We start from the raw sequence: 24,898 nt of genomic DNA, 5'->3' as shown, positions 1-24,898 counted from the left end.
GTTCTACAAAAGTATTGACTCAAGGGGGCTGAATACAAATGCATGCCACACGTTTCACATATTTGTAAAAAAAATTTGGAAAACCATTTATCATTTTCCTTCCACTTCACAATTATGTGCCACTTTGTGTTGATCTATGACATAAAATCCCAATAAAATACATTTACGTTTTTGGTTGTAAGATGACAAAATGTAGGAAAATGTCATGGGGTATTAATACTTTTTCAAGGCACTGTACATCTCTGACACTTACCACTTTCCACCAAGATATGGTATGTGTTTTATATAATCTAGTTATCTTCCTGAATGCATCTGCAATGGTAGGTTATTTTTGACTAAGTATCTCATTATATGAAACTACCTGGCTAGCTTCTTTAGACAATAGATCATAGTCAATTTCTTTTTACAACAAGCCTGACTTTTTTTTTTTGTGCACCCATCCTGGAGGTACTGCAATACCAGGTCGATACGTGAAGTGGACAGAGCAAGCTCTCCTTCCATATCCCTGTTCTAAAAATCCATTTAATATATGGTCCCCATATAGGGGACGTATCGGATATTAAACTGATAAGAACAGATACTACACTTGATCTTAGCCAAAAGGTCAAGAAGCGATGAAGCCTGCCATTATTAAGGCATCAGGATACAGCCCACACACTAAACACAATCAAATAGAAAATAAACTTGCATGATTATCTTTAAGTGGACTTTAGCAAAAAATGGATCAGAATGTAAAAAAAGCGTCCCACACTAGAACTACCTTTGTTGCATGAGTCCAAAATAGCAATAACATTTTTGAAAAACATTTATGAATTTGGCACAGCACTTTCATAACGCTAAAACTGTGTCGCAAATGCTTTACTGAATTGCCCCATTATACCATCATAAACAACTCTCCTAAGTGTTCATATATACAGTATCTATGGCTCATTGTGTGTCATGTTCACATTGCTGTCACCAGATCTTGTGCAAAGCAAAGTCTGCAAAGTTTGTTATCTAAAGTGATTTCCTCAAAAGTGATTTCCTGAAACCCAAAATATTAAACCAAAGACATTGATGTCTGCACATGTGTTTAGGGAACCTTATAAGATGTAATCAAGTAAGCATGTTGCCAGTTAAATGCAGTGACTGATTGACTACATGATTTACAATCTATATTGGTGACCACATGCATCTATTAAGTAGAAAAAAAAGTCACACAGATATATTCATTTAATTTTTCCCAATAAAAGCCTATGACTTCTTAGCTTTGCAAGGGCTGCAGACAGCTGTGACAGATATTAAAAGGACATTCCACAATGAAATCTATTTTAAAAGAGTACTGTACAATTTCTCCCAGACAGGAAAGGAAATCTTCAAATCTTCTACAGTAAAAGCAAAGTAACTGTGGGAAAACTAAAACACAGTACCTTCCATGACATAGACCAGCGACCCCACGTCCCCTTCCTTGATGATACAGCTGTCTGTGCCATATTCAACAGGATACATGCAATCCACTATCTCTTGGATCTGGGAAATCTCTAGGTTCTTCATGAAGTCATTGTCCAGAATTGCTTCTTTAATTAATTCCTTGGACCTGAAATAAGAAGTACATAATATTTAGTCAAATACAGTAACAAACACTGATATAAAAATCCTAGAAGGTTTTTATCTGCCAGAGCATGAAACAACATTTTATACATTTTTCATTTGAACTTTGTAACTTAGAAAGCCAAAGGTTTGCCTATTGCTACTAGCCCTAAATGATAAAGCTTTAAACGCTAAATAAGTTTGCTATGTTGCAATTATATTTATTAACACTTAGCACCCACATATTTAATTCCAGAACTTTATCACTATTAAATAGCGTAATGTTGAAATCCTGTATGAATGTACCGGAACTCCAGAAGGTAATTCCAAATCGGAATATTTAGAATATGCTATTTATATCTATTACTCTATTAGAGACAGCCAAGGACAAACATTGGAGATCTACGTTGTACACTATGGTTCAAACCCCCATTCTAAATAAGTAGGCAATATATTCAGAATTTGACAACCAATTGCTGGAGAAGATCCCCATCATCTTTTTTTTTTTTTTCCAGAGTGCAATTGATAGGCCCTTGAGAAGGTTTTGCCAAACAATACATCAAGGTCAGGTGTAGAACTATTGGAGCATACACAAACTACAATACCAAACCACAAAAGGCTGATATGTTAAATGGCAGGTGAGAAAAGAGGTGCTGGCCCAAATGGTGCATAAATATTGCCTTTCACTATTATGAAGGCTGGAGTATCTTTGGAGGTTATAGATAACTCTACCACATTCTCTCATATCTAAGATTCTCTCATATCCCTTAACGTGAACTCTTTCATCCAGTTTTGGTCTGGTGCTCCTTTCTGTGTTTCTATGGTTTGAGCTACTGTTAGGCACCCATCAAGGGAAGCCTTGCTGAGTGAGAGTTGCCTTGCCAAAGCTTTCTTGTTCCCTAGTAGGAAGCATACTCCACTTTCATGAAACATGCAACAGTGTGATTGATCCATTATATTCCCAATACGACCTGGTACATCTACAAAATAAAATTTGGCCTCCAGTTTCGTAATGGCTATTGGATAGATTGAAAATTTAGATAAAGAGTTAGTTCACTTTTGCTTACAGCCTCAGATGTGCAGCTGTGAAAACCTACAAACAAGCACCACCAGCTTTATTACCTACCCATACATATGCAGTCCACTCCACCTGGCAGCCCAGCATTCTGCACAAATTAACCACTTCAGCTCCGGACCAATAAACACCTTAAGGACCAGAGGTCTTTTTGCAATTTCGCACTGCGCTGCTTTAACTGGTAATTGCGCGGTCATGCAATATTGCACCCAAACGAAATTTGCGTCCTTTTCTTCCCACAAATAGAGCTTTCTTTTGATGGTATTTGATTGCCTCTGCGATTTTTTTTTTTTGCGATATAAATGGAAAAAGAGCGAAAATTTTGAAAAAAAAAGATATTTTCTTCTTTTTGTTATAAGAAAAATCGAATAAACTAAATTTTAGTCATACATTGAGGGCAAAATGTATTCAGCCACATGTCTTTAGTAAAAAAAATGTCAATAAGCGTATATTTTTTGGTTTGCGCAAAAGTTATAGCGTCTACAAACTAGAGTACATTTTCTGGAATTTACACAGCTTTTAATTTATGACTGCCGATCTCATTTCTTGAGGTGCTAAAATGGCAGGGCAGTACAAATCCCCCCCAAATGACCCCATTTTGGAAAGTAGACACCCCAAGGAAATTGCTGATGGGTATGTTGAGCCCATTGAATATTTATTTTTTTTGTCCTAAGGGATTGAATAATGACAAAAAAAAAAAAAAAAATTTTTTTTACAAAAAGTTGTCACTAAATGATATATTGCTCACACATGCCATGGTTATATGTGAAATGACACCCCAAAATACATTCTGCTGCTTCTCCCGAGTACGGGGATACCACATGTGTGGGACTTTTTGGGAGTCTAGTCGCGCACGGCACCCCGAAAACCAATCACCACCTTCAGGATTTCTAAGGGTGCAAATTTTTGATTTAACTCCTCACTACCTATCACAGTTTCGAAGGCCATAAAATGCCAAAATAGCACAAAACCCCCCAAAATGACCCCATTTAGGAAAGTAGACACCCCAAGCTATTTACTGAGAGGCATGTTGAGTCCATGGAATATTTTATATTTTGCCAAAAGTTGCGGGAATATTACAAACTTTTTTTTTTTTGCACAAAGTTGTCACTAAATGATATATTGTTCACACATGCTATGGGCAGAAGTCAAATTACACCCCAAAATAAATTCTGCTGCTTCTCCCGAGTACGGGGATACCACATGTGGGGGACTTTTTGGGAGCCTAGTTAACTAGCTACCTAGCGACACTAGCGACACTGATGCAGCGTTCAGAAAAATTATCGCTTAGTGACACTGGCAAAAGGGGGTGAAAGGGTTAACTAGCGGAAATCAGGGGGTTAAAACCATTATTGGGTAGTATATCGGGGTACCTAGCGCTATAAAAACCTGGCGGTGAACCTGAAAAAATAACTAGCTACCTAGCGACTGTAGCGACACTAATGCAGCGATCAGAAAAACGATCGCTTAGTGACACTGGCAAAAGGGGGTGAAAGGGTTAACTAGCGGCAATCAGGGGGTTAAAAACATTATTGGGTAGTATATCGGGGTACCTAGCGATATAAAAACCTGGCGGTGAACCTAAAAAAATAACTAGCTACCTAGCGACACATGCAGCGATCAGAAAAATGATCGCTTAGTGACACTGGCAAAAGGGGGTGAAAGGGTTAACTAGCGGCAATCAGGGGGTTAAAAACATTATTGGGTAGTATATCGGGGTACCTAGCGCTATAAAAACCTGGCGGTGAACCTAAAAAAATAACTAGCTACCTAGCGACTGTAGCGACACTAATGCAGCGATCAGAAAAACGATCGCTTAGTGACACTGGCAAAAGGGGGTGAAAGGGTTAACTAGCGGCAATCAGGGGGTTAAAAACATTATTGGGTAGTATATCGGGGTACCTAGCGATATAAAAACCTGGCGGTGAACCTAAAAAAATAACTAGCTACCTAGCGACACTAGCGACACATGCAGCGATCAGAAAAATGATCGCTTAGTGACACTGGCAAAAGGGGGTGAAAGGGTTAACTCTAGGGGCAATCAGGGGGTTAAATCTTTATTGGGGGGTGATAGGGGGCTACCCTGGACCTAACACTAACTGTCCTGACAGTTTTTACTGTCACAACTGACACTGAATGCATTGATCAGTAAAGAAATGATCAATGCAATCAGTGACACTGTGACTGGGGGGGGAGGGGGGGCGGGGGGGGGATCGGGGGGCGATCGGGGGGGGGGATCGGGGGGGGTTTGTGTGCCTGTGTGTACCTACATGTCAGTGTAGTGTTCGTGCAGACTTACTTTTACTCTTCTCCTTGTAGTCCGGTCAAAAAGACCGCCCCGAGGAGAATGACATCACTTCCTCCTTCCTGTGTAAACAATACACAGGGGAGGAAGCTTCTCATTGGCCAGGAGCGATCCAGAGGGGGTGGCCGAAAACGAACGGCCATCCCCTCTTCACGGAGCGCTCCTGGACCGAATCGGACCGCCGTATCCAGCGGGAGGGGGTCCGATGGGACCCCCCACCCGCTGGAAGGCAATCACGTAGATGTACGTGATTATGCCTGCCTGTGCCATTGTGCTGACGTACAATGGCAATACGGCGGTCCTCAAGTGGTTAAAGAGAGCAGACTGTGCATGCATGAGTAGGGAACAAAGCTGGGACTGCTCATATGTGAGTGTCTAGGGCAGTGATGGCGAACCTTGGCACCCCAGATGTTTTGGAACTACATTTCCCATGATGCTCAACTACACTGCAGAGTGCATGAGCATCATGGGAAATGTAGTTCCAAAACATCTGGGGTGCCAAGGTTCGCCATCACTGGTCTAGGGCCATGAATCCAACACTGGGTGTATCCTGCCATATACACTTTGGTGAGGGGAAGACATTTATATGAGCAGCTAAAATAGTAAGCATTTACAATCCTGAGCATAGCATTTTAATGTTAAGGACACTGTAAAGCAGAGGGAGGTTTTTGGGAAACATAAGTAAAGGAGCAATAACTCTAACAAAATGCTAGTCATTTATTTCAAGGAACATTTCACATGCATTTCAAGTTGTTGAGACAGTAACAAACTTTCTCACATTCTGAGAAAAACAAGCTGCTAGCTTTAGCAGGAATTACTAAAACACATCTGATCTCTAGAACCTTGCCAGTGAAAAATATGTGCGTTTCTACATCCAGACTTAGGAAAGAAATTCCTGACATGGCAAATTTCAAAGAGTGTACAATAACCAGAGAGCCTTTGCTGATCCCTTTTTTCTTCGATCTCTGTAAAGCAAACTCCTGCAAGCATCACTCCGGCTTCAAATGATGAAGTGCTCTATGGATGAACAGGACAGGTTTGCTCAGCCTCATAAGAGATCTCACTGCTCCAGTATCTCTGATCATCTGTGATTCACAAATAGCATCAAAATCCCTGGTCTTAAGGGAACCAGTAAGAACATCTCAATAATTTAATTTTAGATATTGCTTAGCATATTAAGATATCTGCTGCTTGAAGGGAAAGGCAATGTGTATAGTTCCCAGGAGCTTTAAATGGCTCCAAAAGAATATTCCTAAAGCATGTGTTGTGCCTTAAAGCCAGTATTGGGTTGCTTACACTGCCTTGTTAGACTCTTCACTGTAACACATTTTATGTAATTTGAAATAGTGGATAATCAGAGCCAGCTGGGTTAAGGATGCTGTACAGTTGTGACGCTCCAAATCCCATCTCAAACCAAGGCATCACCTGAAGCAGTACAGCATCCCAGTGGAAGCAGAGACATCCTCTCATCATTTTAACATCTTTAATGTTTCATTAAAATGTTCTGTTTATGTGGGAATTTCAGAGGCGGTTCACAGGGAGAATGCTTACTTGCCTATCCATATGTCAAATCGAATATATATATTTTTTCAAACCTCCACACAGTTAATGAGCACAGTTTGAACCAACAAAGAGGGATTACTATACATATCAAACTCAGGATTTAGAGTATAGGTTTCCAGAGTACTTTGTAACTATAAAGTGATACTTATGTATGTGATACATATGAAGAATCTGCATAGCAGCCAAGAATTACAGTGCTTTGAAAAAGTATTCATAGAACTTGAAATTTTCCACACTTTGTTATATGTTACAACCGTACATGTATTTTATTTGGATCTTATGTGATAGACCAACGCAAAGTGGCACATAATTGTGAAGTGGAAGGCAAATGATAAATGTTTTTCAACATTATTTACAAACAAATATGTGAAAAGTGTGGTGTGCATTTGTATTCAGCCCCCTTTACTCCAAGAGTCCATTCACACAGGGGCAGCGAGACTTTGGGAGGCAACTTGGACACGACTTGAGTATGAATCACAGCACAACTTGAAGCAACTTACAAGGTGTGACAGTGGGGTCACTTTGGACACAGGGTGAATAAAAGAAACCCCCGATATGGTCTGTGATAGCCATATTCAAGGCTGTATATACATTGTATATAGATTGGATGTATACTGTATATGGGGGTTAAGTATCATTGCTGTGAGGAATTAAGTTGTTTTGCATTTCTATTGTTCATTTAAGTCTGTCCTTGTGTGTATTGTAAAGTGCCAGACAGACTGGCTGCCAACCCTTTGTGAAAAGATGTGTATTGGGTGGGATCGTTTGAAGCCTAGCAGACGTCAGGATGAGGTGTTGAGTCTGGGGATGTGTGGGTGGAGCTGGGCCCTTGTTCATGTTAAAGCATGTGCCTTGAATTGTGTATAAAGTGACAATGTTTCTCATTAATAAAGTCATTCCTACTACAGAAGAGACAGAGTGCGTCTCGTCTTTTTGCCAGAGGGGTTGGCTCCTATAGGAAAGGGTCGTTTAGCTGTGGATATTGGTAGCGAGTGGATGTGTGTCTAGGAGAGGGAACATCGTAAACGGCGTTAACCCCCTTTATATTAGGGGTGCCGTTACACAAGGCAACTTGAAGTTGCCTCCAGGACAGGGGACTTTGCCAGTGGCCAATCACATAATAATCAGCTCTGTGGGAGGGAGGGTTTTGCCTAGAAAACTATTCTTACTTCCTGGAAAGTTGCTTCAGTTAAGACAGGGGATCCGACTTGGAGGCAACTTCCATTGAAATCAATGGGTACAAGTTGCCTTGAAGTCAGATTTAAGTAGTACAGGAACCTTTTCTGAAGTCGGAGCAACTTCAGTAGTGTACATTAAGACGGCTCTCATTCACTTACATTGATTTTATCATGTTGCGCGACTTGAGGCAACTTGGGACAACTTCAAGTCGGATCTAAAGTTGCCCCTGTGTGAATGGACTCTAATACTCCTAACTAATATCTAGTGGAACCAATTGCTTTCAAAGGTCACCTTATTAGTAAATAGAGTCCTCCTGTGTGTCATTTAATCTCAGAAAAAAAAGACAGTTGTTCTGTGAAGCCTTCATAGGTTTGTTAGAAAACCTTCATGAACAAACAGCATCATGAAGGCCAAGGAACATACCAGACAGGTCAGGGATAAAGTTGTGGAGAAGTTTAAACCAGGGTTAGGTTCTAAAAAAAATATCCCAAGCTTTGAACATCTCACAGAGTACCGTTCAATCCATCATTCGAAAATGGAATAAGTATGGCACAACTGAAAACCTTCCAAGACATGGCCCTCCACCTAAACTGACAGGCTGAGCAAGGAGAACATTAATTAGAGAAGCAGCCAAGAGGTCCATGGTAACTCTGGAGGAGCTGCCGAGATCCACAGCTCAGGTGGGAGAATCTGTCCACAGGACAACTATTAGCCATGTACTCCACAAATCTGGCCTTTATGGAAGGGGCAGAAGAAAGCCATTGTTGAAAGAAAGCCATAACAAGTCCTGTTTGCAGTTTGCGAGAATCCATTTGGGGACACAGCAAACATGTGGAAAGTGGTGCTTTGGTTAGATGAAACCAAAATTGAACTTTTTGGCATAAAAGCAAAACGCTATGCGTGTTGGAAAACTAACACTGCACATCACTGTGAACACACCATCCCCACCGTGAAACATGTATCTTTGATCTTAAAAACGACAGGATAATGGTGTTGTGGTAACTTGCCCAAAAAAAAAAAAAGCATAATGATTTTCTTGATATCACTAGAAAATAAAAGCCTTTTAAAATACGTTTGGCAGAACTCCATCAGTATCACCAGCAAAGCAGCTTCATTATTATCCCATTAATGAAGAAGAGAATGGTGCGCTGCATTTCAAGATTTCATAATTTGTCGCGCCTCAAATGTCAATTCTCCATTACGAACGCTAGTTTACAAGACCAAGCGCTTCTGGCTCATCCTTGCTTCTGAGCATACGTGTTTGTACTTTGGATTTTTGTCTGACGGACTTGTGTACACACGCTCGAAAAATTCGACAACAGATATTTGTCCGCGGAAAATTTGAAAACCTGTCATCCAACATTTGTCCGCGGAACATTCAATCATGTGTATGAGGCTTAATACCTTGTGAGTGCCACACCCTGGTGCAAGGTAAAGTTTGTTTTGCCTCCTGAAGTTAGGGAGTTTCACTTTGTAAGAAAAAAGATGAATCACCCATGAGGATGATGCAAGAGCAACTTAAATGAGTACCTACAAATATGCCTGGTCACAATTACTGTGGTGGTTGATAAGTCCACTCAGTATCTATTAATGTTATAGGGTCCAATTTCGATTTGCTTGTGTGTAATAAGTCAGTAAAAGCAAACCTGCCATAAGAGAAGCATTTAGGCTTCCACTGCTAATGTTTGTAGCAAGGCTGTCATGTCGACCTCAAGATTCAATCCTTTTGAATCTCTGGCCAAGAACAAATTCTCTACACAATTATCTGCTCATTTACATGAACACACACACAGGTTGAACTGGATGAACAATTGTCTTTATTCAACATTACCAACTATGTAACTATTGTGGAGAGGTTATTATTATTATTATTATACAGGTTTTATATAGCGCCAACAGTCTGCGCATCGCTTTACAACATGAAGGCAGACATTACAGTTACATTACAATTTGGTACAAGAGAAATCGGAGGGCCCTGCTTGTTAGAGGTTACATTCTAAAACCCCATGTCACGCTGTGGATTACTGTGGCAGAAACAGGCATGTTAATTACACACCTGTGGGCTGGGTTCATTGCATCCCAGGGATAGAGCTCAGAGTGGTGCTGTCTCCGTTTTGGAGACAGCACCACCCAGGCAGACAGGAAGTCCTGCTGAGGAGTCAGGAGGACTCCGCCCTACAGACGCGAGGTCTGTGTATGGGTGTCAGGACACCCATGTTCCCTAGGAGAGAGAGGCTGCAGATAGCAGTGTGAGCATATGCTCTGAGGAGCAACCTAAAGGCCTAGGTATGAGGTCTGAAGCAGTGGTGCTGCAAGAGAGTAAGCCAGGAGGCTGAAGGTTTGAACTATACAGCAATGGTGGAACCCCCTGCAAGCGTAATTGCTGTCATTTTCTTTGAACTTTGTTTCCTTTAAATAAAAGCCTTTAAAATTCAGTGTGGACTGACACATGTTCCTGAAATCACATACACCACTAGAGCATAAGCACCCCAGAAGCGTTACCGCTTGCCGACCAACTGCCGCAGTTGAAATGCGGCAACATGGCTCGGCTGTGCGAATCGCCGTCATGTTATGTCGCTTCCTTTTTTGCCACTATGGGGCACGCTACCAGAGGCACGCACACCTGCAGCCTGCCCCTGGATCCGATGCCAGTGCCCGGCGGTCGTGATGACCGCCGGGCTCCCGTGATCGCCGTTTCACGACGAGAACCGGGATCTCTGTCTGTAAACAAAGTATGAACACAAATATATCTCTTTCCCTAGCAAGTCCCATCCCCCTTCAGTTAGAACACACACTAGGGAACACAGTTAACCCCTTGATCGCCTCCTAGTGTTAACCCCGTCACTGCCAGTAACATTGTTACAGTATCCGATGCATTTTTGTAGCACTGATCGATGTACAAGTGCCAATGGTCCCAAAAATGTGTCAAACTTGTCCGATGTGTCCGCCATAATGTCGCAATAAAAAAAAAAAAAAAAATCGCAGATCACTGCCATTACTAGTAAATAAATTAAAATGTACTAAATCTATCCCTTATGTTGTAGACACTATAACTTTTGCACAAACCAAATCAACATACGCTTATTGCGATTTTTATTACCAAAAATATGTAGAAGAATATATATCAGCCTAAACTGAGAAAAAATTAGCTTTTTTAAAAAATAAAAAAAATGGGGATATTTGTTATAACAAAAAGTATAGAATATTGTGTTTTTTTCAAAATTGTCACACTTTTGTTTACAGCGCAAAAAAAAAAAATGCAGAGATGATCAAATACCACCAAAAGAAAGCTCTATTTGTGGGTAAAAAGGGACATCAATTTTGTTTGGGTACAACGTCGCACTACCGTGCAATTGTCAGTTAAAGTGACGCAGTGCTGAATCACAAAAAATGGCCCGGTCATTCAGCAGCCAAATCTTCCAGGGCTGAAGCGGTTAAACTATTTAAAATTTACACATAAGGATTTTCTCCAGATTTCCTAAACTGCTTACTTGTACCAGGTCAATAACTCTTAAGCCCCATACACATGATCGGATTTTCCAACGGGAAATGTTGGATGTCAGGCTGTTGGCCGAAAATCCAACCGTGTGTATGCTTCATTGGACAATTGTTGTTGGACTTTCCGACCAACAAATGTTGGCTAGCATGTCTTCAAATTTTCCGCCAACAAATGTGTGTTGTCAGATTTTCCAATCATGTGTACACAAGTCCATCGGACAAAAGTCCAAAGTACAAACACGCATGCTCTGAAGCAAGGACGAGCCAGAAACACATTTGGTCTTGAAAATGAGCGTTCATAATGGAGAATTAACATTTGTGAAGTGGCAAATTATGAAATGTCCAAATGCAGGGCATATTCTCTTCTTCTTCAATGGGATAATAATGAAGCTGCTTTGCTGGTGATACTGATGGAGTTATTGCAAACAAATTTTCAAAGGCTTTTTTTTTTCTAGTGATATCAAGAATAATAGTATTATTATTTTATTTGTGCAAGTTAGCTCAACATCATTATCCTGTAGTTTTTAAAAACAAAGATACAACTATGTTGGTGTCCGTTGTCAATTTCAATTTTATTTTTTTAATGTAGCTGCCTACTCCCAAACTGTCATTTGAAGTATCTACCAATAGAACTTAACCAAAAAGTGTATTCTGTGCATCCAAAAATATAGAAAATATACCAAGTCAAACATTATTCAACCCAAAAAAAACGTCAAAGCAATAACTACAAGGCCAATAATAAATAACACGTTATCTCCTACGATTCCGCAACGTGGCTGGTTGACAAACGGCCGTTCAGAAACTAACTGAAAAGCGCAAACTGAAAAACGCGAAAAGAAAAGCACAAATCCACACTCACCAAACTTCTACTAACACGAAATTAGCAGAAGGAGCCCAAAGGCTAACGAGCTGAAAAACCACGTAGTATGTCTAGTACGTCACTATGTTTGTAATTGTTGGCTAACATTTGTGTGACCGTGTGTATGCAAGACAAGTTTGAGCCAACACCCTTCGGACAAAATTCCACGGTTTTGTTGGCGGAAAGTCCAATATTAGAGTGGCTAGTGGATCAGCTGAATAGCCAAAAAACGTTTTTTTTTTAAGGAACTCAGCATTAGCAGCCCCCATGATCCCGTGCTTCACCCCAACATCCAGGCATTTAGGGCCATTTCACACCTTGGCAACCTGGTGTGTTGCCTTAACACATATGCAGCTGGTGCTATACTATTTTCTCCTGATCAGGATCATGCACATGTTCCCTGGCACTCAGAGTGCCAGCCATTGAGAAGAGCCATCAGTCTGACTCTGAGGATTGGATCCTTCAACACCTGTGCATTAACATATGTTGCATTAAGGATGTCTATTCAAATGTATGTACTACCATTGCACAAAAACATACAAAAACCCTAAAAAAAAAAAATTTAAATGCAGCACAGTACAACTGTGCCACATTACAAAAAAATAGTGCACTACAATCTCCAGCAAACCCTTTCAAAATTAATGGAACTGCAGGGCAGCAGCGAATATAAAGTATGTGGCAGCAACATGTTTATTAAGACCTTTACTTTACACAGGCATTTGTGTGCATACAAGTACATCGGATTCCAGCACCAAGAATCAGAAAATTCTTGTGGTTGGGCTGCCAGGTATATGGGAAAAGCAGCAACTAAACAATGGGGGTTATTTACGAAAGGAAAATCCACTTTGCACTACGAGTGCACCGAAGGTGCACTTTCAAGTGCAGTTGCTGTAAATCTGAGGGGTAGATCTGAAATGAGGGGAAGCTCTGCTGATTTTATCATCCAGTCATGTGCAAGCTAAAATAATTTTTAAATTTTTTTTCCTTGCATGTCCCCCTCGGATCTACAGCGACTGCACCACCATTGGGGGTTATTTACGACAGGCAAATCCACTTTGCACTACAAGTGCAAAGTGCACTTAAAAGTGCACTTGGAAGTACAGTCACTGTAGATCCGACAGGGACATGCAAGGGAAATTTTAAAAAATAATTTTAGCTTGCACATGATTGGATGATAAAATCAGCAGAGCTTCCCCTCATTTCAGATCTACCCCTCAGATTGACAGCGACTGCACTTCCAAGTGCACTTTGCAATTGTAGTTTGCACTTGTAGTGCAAAGTGGATTTGCCTTTGTAAATAACCCCCATAATGTAAAAAGTAACGACAGGCTAGGGGAGGAGCGGTCACTGTTCACATGTAGCCGCACACCCAGCAATTACCTGCAGTTAGGGAAGCCTGTCTGAGTTTGGCTGCATTTGTCTGCATCCAGAGTCACTCAGCCATTCCTAATCTTTACTTTATACAGGCTGAGTGGCCACCGCAAGAATGCATTGATTCTTGCTACTGCAATCTGGTGTATGCACATAAGGGCCTGTGTAAGGGAGGCCTAAGCCCTTGTACACACGGTCGGAGAATCTGTCGGAATGTGTCCTATCGGACAGTGTCGTCGGATAATCCGACTGTGTGTGGTATGCATCGGACTGATTCCGTCCGAATATCCGTCCGACCCAATTTTCCAACATGTTGGAAATATTTCCCGACCAAATGGGCCGATCGGACATACTCCGATCATGTGTAGAGAATTTTGATCGGACCAAGTGCCACGCATGCTCAGATCAAATTCCTACATCAAAGCTATTGGCTACTAGCCTGAATGTAGTCCCATCGTAACGAAATTACGTCATCACGTTCTGAAAAATCGGATTTTTCGACAACTTTGTCCGACCGTGTGTATGCAACAGTTTCGGACACAATCCGATGGACAAAATCCGACGGGCAAAATCCGACGGATTTGGTTGTGGAAATCTCTGACCGTGTGTACAGGGGCTAAGAGTTGCTTTAACATTTTAAAAATAAAGTAAACCTGTCATGAGAGAAACATAGCAGCTGCCATTGCTGAGCTCTCCTACTAGAATTGCTAGCTGCCTGGAATGTTGACCTCAAGAGCCAATGCTTTTCAGTTTTTGGCGAAGAACAAGTATTCACATAAGGATTTCTGACATTATTCACATTTCCTAAACTGCTTACTTGTACCAGGTCATTGACTTGTAGAGTGCTCAGTATAATAGCCAGAAAGCTATTTTCTAAAAGAATTCAGCAACAACGGTCACCATATTGCTCTTTTGTTAAGGATACTTTAACCAATTGAGTTACTTTAGAGGCTGTATGGGGCTCCCCATATATAGGAAAATTGGGTGGTAAAATATTTAAAATAGTATTATTCTCATTTCTGCAACATTGTAAGTGTGTATTGTAAATTGGAACTAACATATGACTAATTTATTCAATATTTCTTTGTCATTGTCAGTTGTGAGAGAAAGGAGAGGGCTATGAACAATCATGGAGTTCTTGGGTACAAAGCCACTTGGATTGGCCCTGTACAGAGTGTCTGTAGGAACTGGCATAAACAGGGGCATTTGCTGCCCAATAGCCATTTCTCTTGTGAGGTTTATAAACTACACTCAGAAATAAGTGTTCATCGCTTCATCATTTAAAGATATAAAGAGGTATTAAGGTGATAATGTATATTTAGCTATTTAGCTTCCAACAATCATAGAAAAAATAGGTTGTGTTTGTGACCTAATCCAGGAAAATGATCTCTCACATAATCACAATTCAAACAGATGCTTACACTATTCAGTTACATTTTTTTTATGCAAAACAGGTAAAAATTATATTTGCTTATATTGGCTTCACTAGCAAACGTTTAGAACTATATCCTACTTATCATTTAGACCAATCAATTTCTTCAAGCCTACATCGACCTATGGTGAAAGGTAAACAATGAAGAGCTTCATTAGTAGCCCCTAATCAGATTCAAAAATTGTAAAGATTGTGGAAAAGATACTGCAAGTGAAACAAATGAAAGAAAAAAAAAATCAGATCACCAGCACTTTTAGATCAGAAGAGGCCTAGGTGCCTTCAAGACGCATTTTTAAATATTTATATTATTGGTAGCAGCTCCATCCCCCTTCCTACTCTATTCAGTTTGCTTAAAGCGTATCTATTATCATAATGTAAAAACACATTAATTTCCAATTTATTTCTAGCCTACTCCTATTAATCTGATTAATCTTGAACTTTGTAAACTTACTTTACAAAGTATAGGGAAATCCATAATGTTATGGAAGGAGATGGGTAGTAGACAGGCAGACATTACAACCTGAAATTAGGTTATTTTGGACTGTCAAAAATATCTATTGTTTGTATTGTTATTCCAGTTCTGATGTTATAAATCGAAAGTGTATGACATGACCAAAGATTTAATCTAAAAAGAAATATGGTGCAAGCAAATACTTGTGCTTTGTGCAGCATTTTCAATGTTCTCTTCCATTTCTCTCTCTTTTTTTTTTTTTAACCCCTTGCCGACTGCCCCATAGCACATAATTACTTGATATTGCACTTCCACGTATTGGACACGAAATGCGCCACCACCGGCTCACTCCCGCTGTGATTTTACACAGCGGGAGCTAATCGGCGAGTCCCACCTGCTGATCGTTCAGTACACAGTTAGAACGGTAGTCTGCCTATGTAAACAAAGCAGACTGCCGTACTCTCAGTACAGAAGACATGGATCTTGTGTTTCTGTAAAGCAGAAACACTGATCCATCCTTTCCACTTAATCACCAGCTTGGCACACATTTAACAATTTGATCACCTCTGATGTTAACCCCTTCCCTGCCAGGGTCATTAGTATAGTGACCGCACATTTTTTGCGCTGATCACTGTAATAATGTCACTGGTCCCCAAAAACTGCCAAAAGTGTCACATAGGTATCTAATTTGTCCACGGCAATATCGCAGCCCCTCTATAAGTCAGGAATCACCACCATTCACAGTAAAAAAATAAATACAAATTCCATAAATATATCCCAAAGTTTGAAGATGCTATAACTTTGGGTAAACCAATCAATATACGCATATTGGGATTTTCTTTACCAAAATATGTAGCAGAAAACATATTGGCCTAAATTGTTGAAGGCAAAATTGTGGGTTGTTTTTTGTTTATAGCGCAAAAAATAAAAACCGCAGAAGTGCTAAAGTACAACCAAAAGAAAGCTCTATTTGAGGGAAAAAAGGACATACATCTTATTTGGGTACAGTGTCACACGACCGCACAGTCATCAGCTATAGTAACGCAGTACCGCATCGCAAAATAGCCTTATCATGAAAGGGCTTAAATCTTCCGGAAGTGAAGTGGTTAACATGTGGAAACAATGGCGTTACCAGATGGTTAAAATGATTTCCCAGAAAGGTTGTGGAATGGCTATATAGGCATAGTTTAGTGCTTAAGGCTAGGTTAACATTGCAGCGATGCGGGAACGCCGCGAATCCGCGGCGGGTTCCCGCATCGCATACCTCCCGGCGGCAGTTCACACTGCCCTATGCGAACTGCTGGGAGTGTCAGTGAAATGTTAATGACACCCCCAGATCAGTTCGCAAATCGCAGTGCGATCTGCAAACTCGGACCGGAATCGGATCGCATGGTGTGAACACCCATGTGATCCGATTCTGCTGCAGACCAAAAAAAGGGTCCTGTGCGAGTTTGGGCCGTGTGCAATGCGAATTCAGCCATACTATCTGTATGGCTGAACTCGAATCGCACAGAGATCGGATGTGATTTGCACTGCAGTGCGATGCGAATCACATCCGTTCTCATAAACCGCTGCAGTGTGAACCCAGCCTAAAACAGACATTTCCACAGATATAATACACCAATCCTAATCACTAATTTTAAAAAGGAAGAAAGAAAAATGTTAATAAAAAAGCAACAATAGTATATCAAAGTATGTGTTCACTAAAGTAAGAAATGCTGGGAGGGCAGAAATTATAGACGGGTGTACTGAATGAATCTGAATGATATGCTGAGACATGCATGTTCAAAGGGATGCCACATTTCATATATTCGCTTCATGCAGGGATCTCCATATCTGCATGCAAAAATGAGATGTTGGATTAGGAGTACTCCTATGTGGCATCAGCTGGTTTGGCGAAGCCTAGGGAAGCTTTATATGTTGAAAAGGTTGTATACCCTGCTTTCACATTTTTTTTACCTACTGGTAAGCCTATAATAAGGCTTACCTGTAGGTAAAATTAATATCTCCTAAACCTATACGGTTTAGGAGATATTCACCTTGCATGCAGCCGCTGACGTGCTGGGAGTGACGTCTCCTTGCATGCACGGGAGTGACGTCATCGCGGCTCAGGCCACTCACAGTGCCAGAGTCGTGAACCCAGAAGATACACTGAGGGAACACAGTGGTGCGGTACAGTGGTGTAGTGGGTAGCACTCTTGCCTAGCAGTAAAAAGGGTCGCTGGTTTGAATCACAACCATGACACTACCTGCCTGGAGTTTGCATGTTCTCCCTGTGCCTGCGTGGGTTTCCTCCGGTACTCCGGTTTTCTCCCACACTCCAAAGACATGCTGTAGATTAATTTGCTTCTGTTTAAATTTGCCCTAGTATATGAATGTGAGTTAGGGACTTTAGATCGTAAGCTCCTTGGAGGGTAGGGACAGATGTGAATGTACAATGTATATGTAAAGTGATGCGTAAAATTGACTGCGCTATATAAGTACCTTAAATAATAATAATAATAATATCATGTCAGCTCCCTCAGCGGTGACTGGAAGGTGATGCCAGCACTTCGTTTTATGGTATTTCATAATGAGATAGTATGCAACCGCTTTAATTCTGTTATAGTGCAGCAAAGATGTTACCTCATGGTGGGAACCTCATACTTAGGCACAGTGATTACATAAATTGCTCTAATGAAAACTGGGTACAACTTTAGGTCAGCATTGGAATATGCAAGATGTCAGGTCATGTTTTCATTAATTACAAGTAATTGTGATGAAAGTTGGTCCTAGATTCTATATTCACCTTTGAGGTCATATATATTTCAGTCATGTTGACTCTATAGAAGCAAATAAGCATATGCTTTATGATCTGTGATATTTAGAAAAATATATTTTCTAGTATTATAGAAAAACTGGCTTAAAGACTTCAGTAAGAGTATTATTAATTCTCATATCACAAGGCAAGTCTGAAATGACCAAAAGCTATTCAGAATGAACTTTCCTTCCCCAATGACCTTTGATCATAGCAAAATGATTTCCAGTGTGTTACTTTGAACTGAGAGGCTTGGAGCAGTATCAGCATTAAAATGGGATTCAAACCATTGTACCATGGGAACTCACTTTAAAGACCTGAATCAAATAAAGAGATATTACAGTTACCAAAACCAAATTTGTTATGGTTCATTTCTTCCCCTTAATAGATTATGATGGAAAAAATGAATTGAAGATGGAGCTATTGTACACATATGTCAGCAGAAAAAATGAAATAGAAAGAATGCTACATAGTCTTTATAAAGCACTAGTATGTTTTTTCTTCTTAAAGTGTTATTAACCCAGGACCCTGCATTCACTATATCTGATCTCTCACAGTATAGGGAACATGTAAATTTAATTATTTTAGTAAATATAAACTACTAAATACGTTTTGTCATCAGCAGTATATAGCAGCCTTGTGACTTCTATCAGTTCCTGGTAAAGCTTTTAGGAGGAGTTTTCATACTGCACTGGCTGTCCCATCAGGATCCAGGGCCCACGACCCTCTGTCTGGACACTGCTGATTGGCCCTGTGGGGATCACATGTACTCTCCCAAGAAAATAAAAAAAACTCTCTAGCAGTACACACTAAACTGAGCATGTGCAGAGTGACTCCAAAGACTTTGCTTATCTGAACATGTTTTGGGGTCAGTGGAAGGAGAGGAGGATCAGAGAAGACAGGATCAAACAGCCATTGTACACAATGCAGAGGATTAACTCCTTAGGTTCCACAGTGAGCATAACAAGCATGCTTTACTGCAGATACAAACTGATTTTACTGTTGTGAGTTTAGTAACACTTTTAAGGACCTATTTACCTGGTGTGAACTTTTGTCACAAGAATTTTTTTATTAGGTTTCAGATTTCTACATCCCTTACCACAGTAATTATTGCTGCACCCTGTGTATCTGCTTAGCGTATAGTACACGTCTGTAAGATTGAATGTCCTTTTTATACACACAGTCGTGGCCAGATGTGCCACTGGCCCCACAGGATCAGCTACCCCTTTTCTGACTTTTAACTAAGAGCAAATACAAACATTCATAACCTTGTCCTCAAGTACCCCCAATAGGCCATGTTTTGTGAATTTCTCTTAGATAAATTAGCTGTCCAAAATACCAAACCATTAACTCCGACTTAAAGCACCTGTGCAAGATAAAAGGAAAACCTGTAAGCATGGCCTGTTGGGGGTACTTGAGGACAGTTTTGAGAAGCACTGCAAGAACCCTGCAAGTCATTGTCAAATACGCAAAATTGGCACGTTACTCAGGTTAACTGAAGCCCAATCATGATGAAACTGATTCTTATGGTAACAAGGACTCTCAGAGTGCATTTTGTTTAGACACTGGGGGTTATTTATGAAAGGCAAATCCACTTTGCACTACGAGTGCCAACTACAAGTGCAAAGTGCACTTGAAATTGCACTGAAAGTGGACTTGGAATTGCAGTCGCTGTAAATTTGAGGGGTAGATCTGAAATGAGGGGAAGCTCTGCTGATTTTATCATCCAATCACGTGCAAGCTAAAATGTTTTTTATTTTCCTTGCATGTCTCCCTCGGATCTACAGCGACTGCACTTCCAAGTGCACTTTCAGTAAAATTTCAAGTGCATTTTGCACTTGCAGTGCAAAGTGGATTTCCCTTTAGTAAATAACCCCCACTGCGTGGAGATCCTTAACCTCCCTGGCGGTACGATTATTTCGGATTTTAGGTGCTAAAAGCGGTACAATTATTTTGCATGAAAATTTGGCATTTTATATTGTAGTCCTGTAATTCTTAGCAATAACTTAAATCTGTCCAAACCAGAGTCTAGCAGACATCCCGGGTATGATAAAGTTTGAAAAATGAAATCATAAATTATAATATAATAAATAACTATAAATAATTATACCAAATAATAATATAACAACAATAATAAAAATTATTCAATAATGTAATCAAATCAAAAACACTGAAATTTGCTCAGTTGCAGAATTGTCACTGTCATTATTTTCAATATTTGATGACGGATCTCCCCACAAATCAATATCCCTCAATTCTGCGAGTGATTACAATTTATTATTGTTGTTTTCTAGCTGGTCTAAAATCATTTTTGATGTAAAGTGACAGTTTGGTTGCTATGGACAATCTCCAGTTTCCAGGCATAAAGAACAGTTTTTATTATATAAAACTGCATGCAGGATACTGGGCAGACCACTAGGGACAAAGGGGATGTGAAATTATTACATACAGCAATGTAATCTGTAAGATGACATTATACTGTATGTATAGTGAGTGTTTCACTTTTTGAATTTGGCGCCGATCTCCATCCCCGTGCGTCGCAACGCTCGCAGGGCATGGAGATCGGCTCCGTGATAGATCGAGCGAGACACGGCTCACTCGTACAGGGCGGGGACATCGCTGGATCCAAGGGAGAAGGTAAGTAAACGTCCTCCTGGATCCAGTGATGCGGTCCCGAGTCTGGCTCGGGGCTACCGCTTTTGGTATAAAAATTCCACCCCGAGCCAGACTCGGGAATACCGTCAGGGGGGTTAAGCTTGGATCATTGACATGTGGTGCTAGTGGTACCAAACTTGGATGTTAAGCCTTCAGATGGAAACCTGTACATACTTCCTTTGCTGATACAGCAAGTTTCATTTAGGTCATAGGACATGGTTTTCAATCAACTAGTGGGGTCCAACCAATTATTTTCACCTACATGTCAACAGCCTAAAGAGGCAGTCCAATAGAAGTGCTCACTACACATATCTCATTATATACTGCACTTTAAATGCATATGTGCACATCTATTGAAACTCCATTAGGGATTTCTGAGCGGAATCGATCCAGCTCTCTAACATATGTAAACATAACCTAATCAAGGCCCTCTTGAACTTGTTCAATGAGCAGATATACTCCACTACATCTATGCTGTGTGTTTGAATAATTTGCTCAGTGTGAGATCAGGCTGGTAGGTGCAAAGCTTCCCTTTCAATAAGCTTAGGTATAATTACTTTTGAAAGACATGTGTCCCTCCTCAACATACTGTAGATCTACAACTCATGCTTGAGTATTTAATACAAAATAGCCCTGGGTTGTTACCAGACATTCCAGGCAGTAGTGGTAAATTGGCTATAAAAAGAAAAACGGCCCTGGACGTTGACTGCCTGCATCCAGGCCGATCAGTTACAGGTAATCACTCCATGAGAAATTACATGAGAGCTGCTGCAATTAGCTGAGGGAGCCGTCAGCCACCCTATTACTTTCAATGAGACTTCTGCCTGTAGCTAATCAACAGGAACCTCCAATGGGTCTCCTGTAGGTGATCACTAATGGCTTCATTCGCAAGAGGTTTTTTTTTTTTTTTCATAGTCAGTTTACCCCTATTGCCAAATTAAAATGACACTAACTCGGGTTAAAAGACAAATTATTCAAATACTGTCTATTTTATTTTTCCAATTCCTTTATGCTGCAGTGATCTGACTTCTTGTTAGAGGGTGGCTTTATTCATTCTTCATGGTCCCTCTGTATGTAGGAAAAGAGCCATCCTCCTGAGATGGACTATGTGATTTGTAGTGTGTATAGAGCAGTGCACATGACCGCAACTAACATGCACTACTCATGCCAAACAAATGGAAAATGGGGGTGGGGAGGTTTAGAAGAGGAAGTAATCTCCTCTGGTGTGTCTGTACCTATATGTAAGCCTATAATAAGGCTTACCATTAGGTACTGTAAATATCTCCTTTACGGGATATTAACCGTCTACTGTACCGATTACATTATCGGAGGCCATGCTATGACTGGCGGCTCCCGTGCACATGCCTGGGAGTGACGTAATCACAGCTCTGACCAATCACAGTGCCAGCGCCCGCGAACCTGAAAGCAACACCAGGAAAGATGTCAGAGGTGTGTGGGCACCGCTGGAGGGCTTCGTTCTAAGGTAAGTATTTCATAATGAGCTAGTATGTGATGCATACTAGCTCATTATGGCTTTGCCTTGCAGGTAAGGGGGGGGAGTGCTGCGGTTAACAACCACTTTAAAGTTCAGTATTTAGTTTAGTTTTGGTGTTGTTAGTGACAAATAAACCAGGAACTGCACTTTTACCAAATTAAATAAGGTGTTTTATAAAAATAAAATAAAAAATAATAACATGTTAAATAAAGCAAAATTGTATGTGGAAAAGACAGTTTAGAATTGAACATATGATATTGTAAAACAGGTACTAAATATATTAAACCAAACATACTATTCACAATCCATTAGTTACCAATGTAAAGCTAATAGAAAATCACTGAGAGAGACGAGAAAGATTTTATGGATGGACTGCAATGCATGCATTAGCAAATGAGGCAATCTGCTATATGAAAACAACAAACACAAGCTTGTAATGATACAACTGTTCCTGTTCAAAATCATTTAACACCAGCAGGGAAGTAAGATTATTACTGCCTCAGCTCACTTTCACATACACCTGCCTGAAACCGTTACCTGAAATCAAAATGCCTTCTAATTGTTAACTGAAAAGTGGACAGGAATATGTTACAAATCCTTGAAAGTCATACTAAGATTCTACCATGCCCCAATATTTCAGAACGATTCCAGCTCACTGTTACATCTGTATTATTACAAATGATTTACTCTTGGACCTTTCTGCTGCCTTTGATACAGTTGACCACCCCCTCCTCAAAAAAACTAAATTTGCTTGGTCTCCATGGCTGCACTCTCCGTTGGTTTGAATCTTACCCATCTCATCGCACCTTCAGTGTCACTTACAACTTCACTTCCTCTTCTCCAACTCCCCTTTCCGTTGGGGTCCCCCAAGGTTCTGTCCTTGGACCTCTACTATTCTCTATCTACATGTCCTCCCTGGGTCAGCTGATAGCCTCTCATGGCTTTCACCACCATTTATATGCTGATGACACCCAAATCTATCTGTCTGCCCCTCAGCTCACCCCATCAATCTCCTCACGCATCACTGATCTACTAACAGACGTATCCGCCTGGATATCACACCACTTCCTCAAACTTAATCTATCTAAAACTGAGCTCTTAATATTTCCTCCCCCATGTGCCCCTTTGCCTGACTTCTCTGTCAAGATCAATGGCACATCTATCAGTCCGTCCCCACATGCCAGGGTGCTAGGGGTAACCTTAGACTCCGAACTGTCCTTTCAGGCCCACATACAAGCCCTGTCCAAATCATGCCGCCTTAGCCTTCGCAACATTTCCAGAATACGCCCCTTTTTAATTAATGACACCACCAAGCTACTAATTCACTCCCTGGTCATCTCTCGCCTCAACTACTGCAACTCCCTCCTCATTGGATTATCTTTACATAGACTATCCCCCCTTCAGTCCATAATGAATGCCGCTGCCAGACTCATCCACCTTACCAGCCATTCAGTGTCCTCCACCCCTCTCTGCCAATCCCTCCACTGGCTTCCACTCACCCAACGAATAAAATTCAAAGTACTAATAATAATTTACAAAGCCATCCATAACTCTGCCCCCAGCTATATCACTAACCTAGTCCCAAAATACCAACCAAGCCGCTCTCTTCGGTCATCCCAACACCTCCTGCTCTCTAGCTCCCTTGTCACTTCCTCCCATGCTCGCCTCCAGGATTTATCCAGAGCTTCTCCTATCCTTTGGAACTCCCTACCCCATTCTTTCCGACTGTCCCCTAATCTATCCATCTTTAGACGATCACTGAAAACCCTTCTCTACAAAGAAGCCTATCCTGCCTCTAACTAACACTGTTTTACTTCCTCCATCAGCTCATCCCCCCACAGCTATTACCTTTTGTATCAATTGACCCTTCCTTTTTAGATTGTAAGCTCTAACGAGCAGGGCCCTCTGATTCCTCTTGTACCAAATTGTAATGTAACTGTAATGTCTGCCCTCATGTTGTAAAGCGCTGAGCTGGTGCTATATAAAACCTGTATAATAATAATAACAACAACAACATACTCTTTTAACCAAACTTAGACAAATATTTAATTGTTAGCCCTACTTAAAGTGGAGTTCCACCCAAAAGTGCTCATTTGTCTCTTTTTGGGGGGGGGGTGGGGGAGCAGATACCTGTCAGGTATCCTGTCCCCACTTTTGGGAGTCCAGGCCATGGCGAATGACGTCACAGCTCAGCTCCCTCCTCCTTTCTCCACCGTCAGGCTAGTAGGAGAGCGCAGCGGTGACTTATGCATGCGCAGTAGGGACCCCGCGTGAAGCCGCAATGCTACACTGCCGGGTACCCTTACGGCGGCAGCACCCTATAGCTGATGGAAAACATCAGCTGCTGTGCCGACATCGCTGGACTTCAGGACAGGCAAGTGTCCTATTATTAAAAGTCAGCAGCTGCAGTATGTGTAGCTGCCGGCTTTTAATTTTTGCAGGGGTGGGCAGACCTCCACTTTAAGGCTAAAAACCTCTGGAATACAGAATACTCAATAGCAGTTGGGAAATGTCAGAACACAGGCAACCAAAGTTATAATACACAGGAAAAAAGGTAGGACTGAAGAGACAAATATATTCTTCATAAACTGCTAAACATTTGGGGTGGAATAGCATCATAACTTTCAGAAGTTTAGTTAAAATGGCAAA

At 40.9% G+C, this 24,898-nt stretch overlaps 1 protein-coding gene and 1 non-coding gene across 3 annotated transcripts in view; both read right to left on the bottom strand.

Annotated features, from left to right (window-relative positions):
* The window catches only part of PRKG1 (protein kinase cGMP-dependent 1), a 1,414,086-nt gene that overhangs the window by 997,637 nt on the left and 391,551 nt on the right, over nt 1–24,898 (bottom strand). For both annotated transcript variants that reach the window (XM_077454156.1, XM_077454155.1), the window contains exon 2: nt 1,410–1,576. In XM_077454156.1, the coding sequence (XP_077310282.1) occupies nt 1,410–1,576 (167 nt within the window). The remainder of the gene's footprint in view (nt 1–1,409; nt 1,577–24,898) is intronic.
* Nucleotides 426–616, bottom strand: LOC143932437 (U2 spliceosomal RNA). Its single transcript, XR_013262900.1, has one exon. It is a non-coding gene; the product is annotated as a U2 spliceosomal RNA (small nuclear RNA).

Source organism: Lithobates pipiens, unplaced genomic scaffold, assembly GCF_037356315.1.
Source record: "Lithobates pipiens isolate NorthernLeopardFrog02 unplaced genomic scaffold, aLitPip1_a1.2 Scaffold_25, whole genome shotgun sequence".
NCBI lineage: Eukaryota > Metazoa > Chordata > Amphibia > Anura > Ranidae > Lithobates > Lithobates pipiens.
Note: the sequence above shows the minus strand (reverse complement) of the source record. Positions and strands in the feature narration are given on the sequence as shown.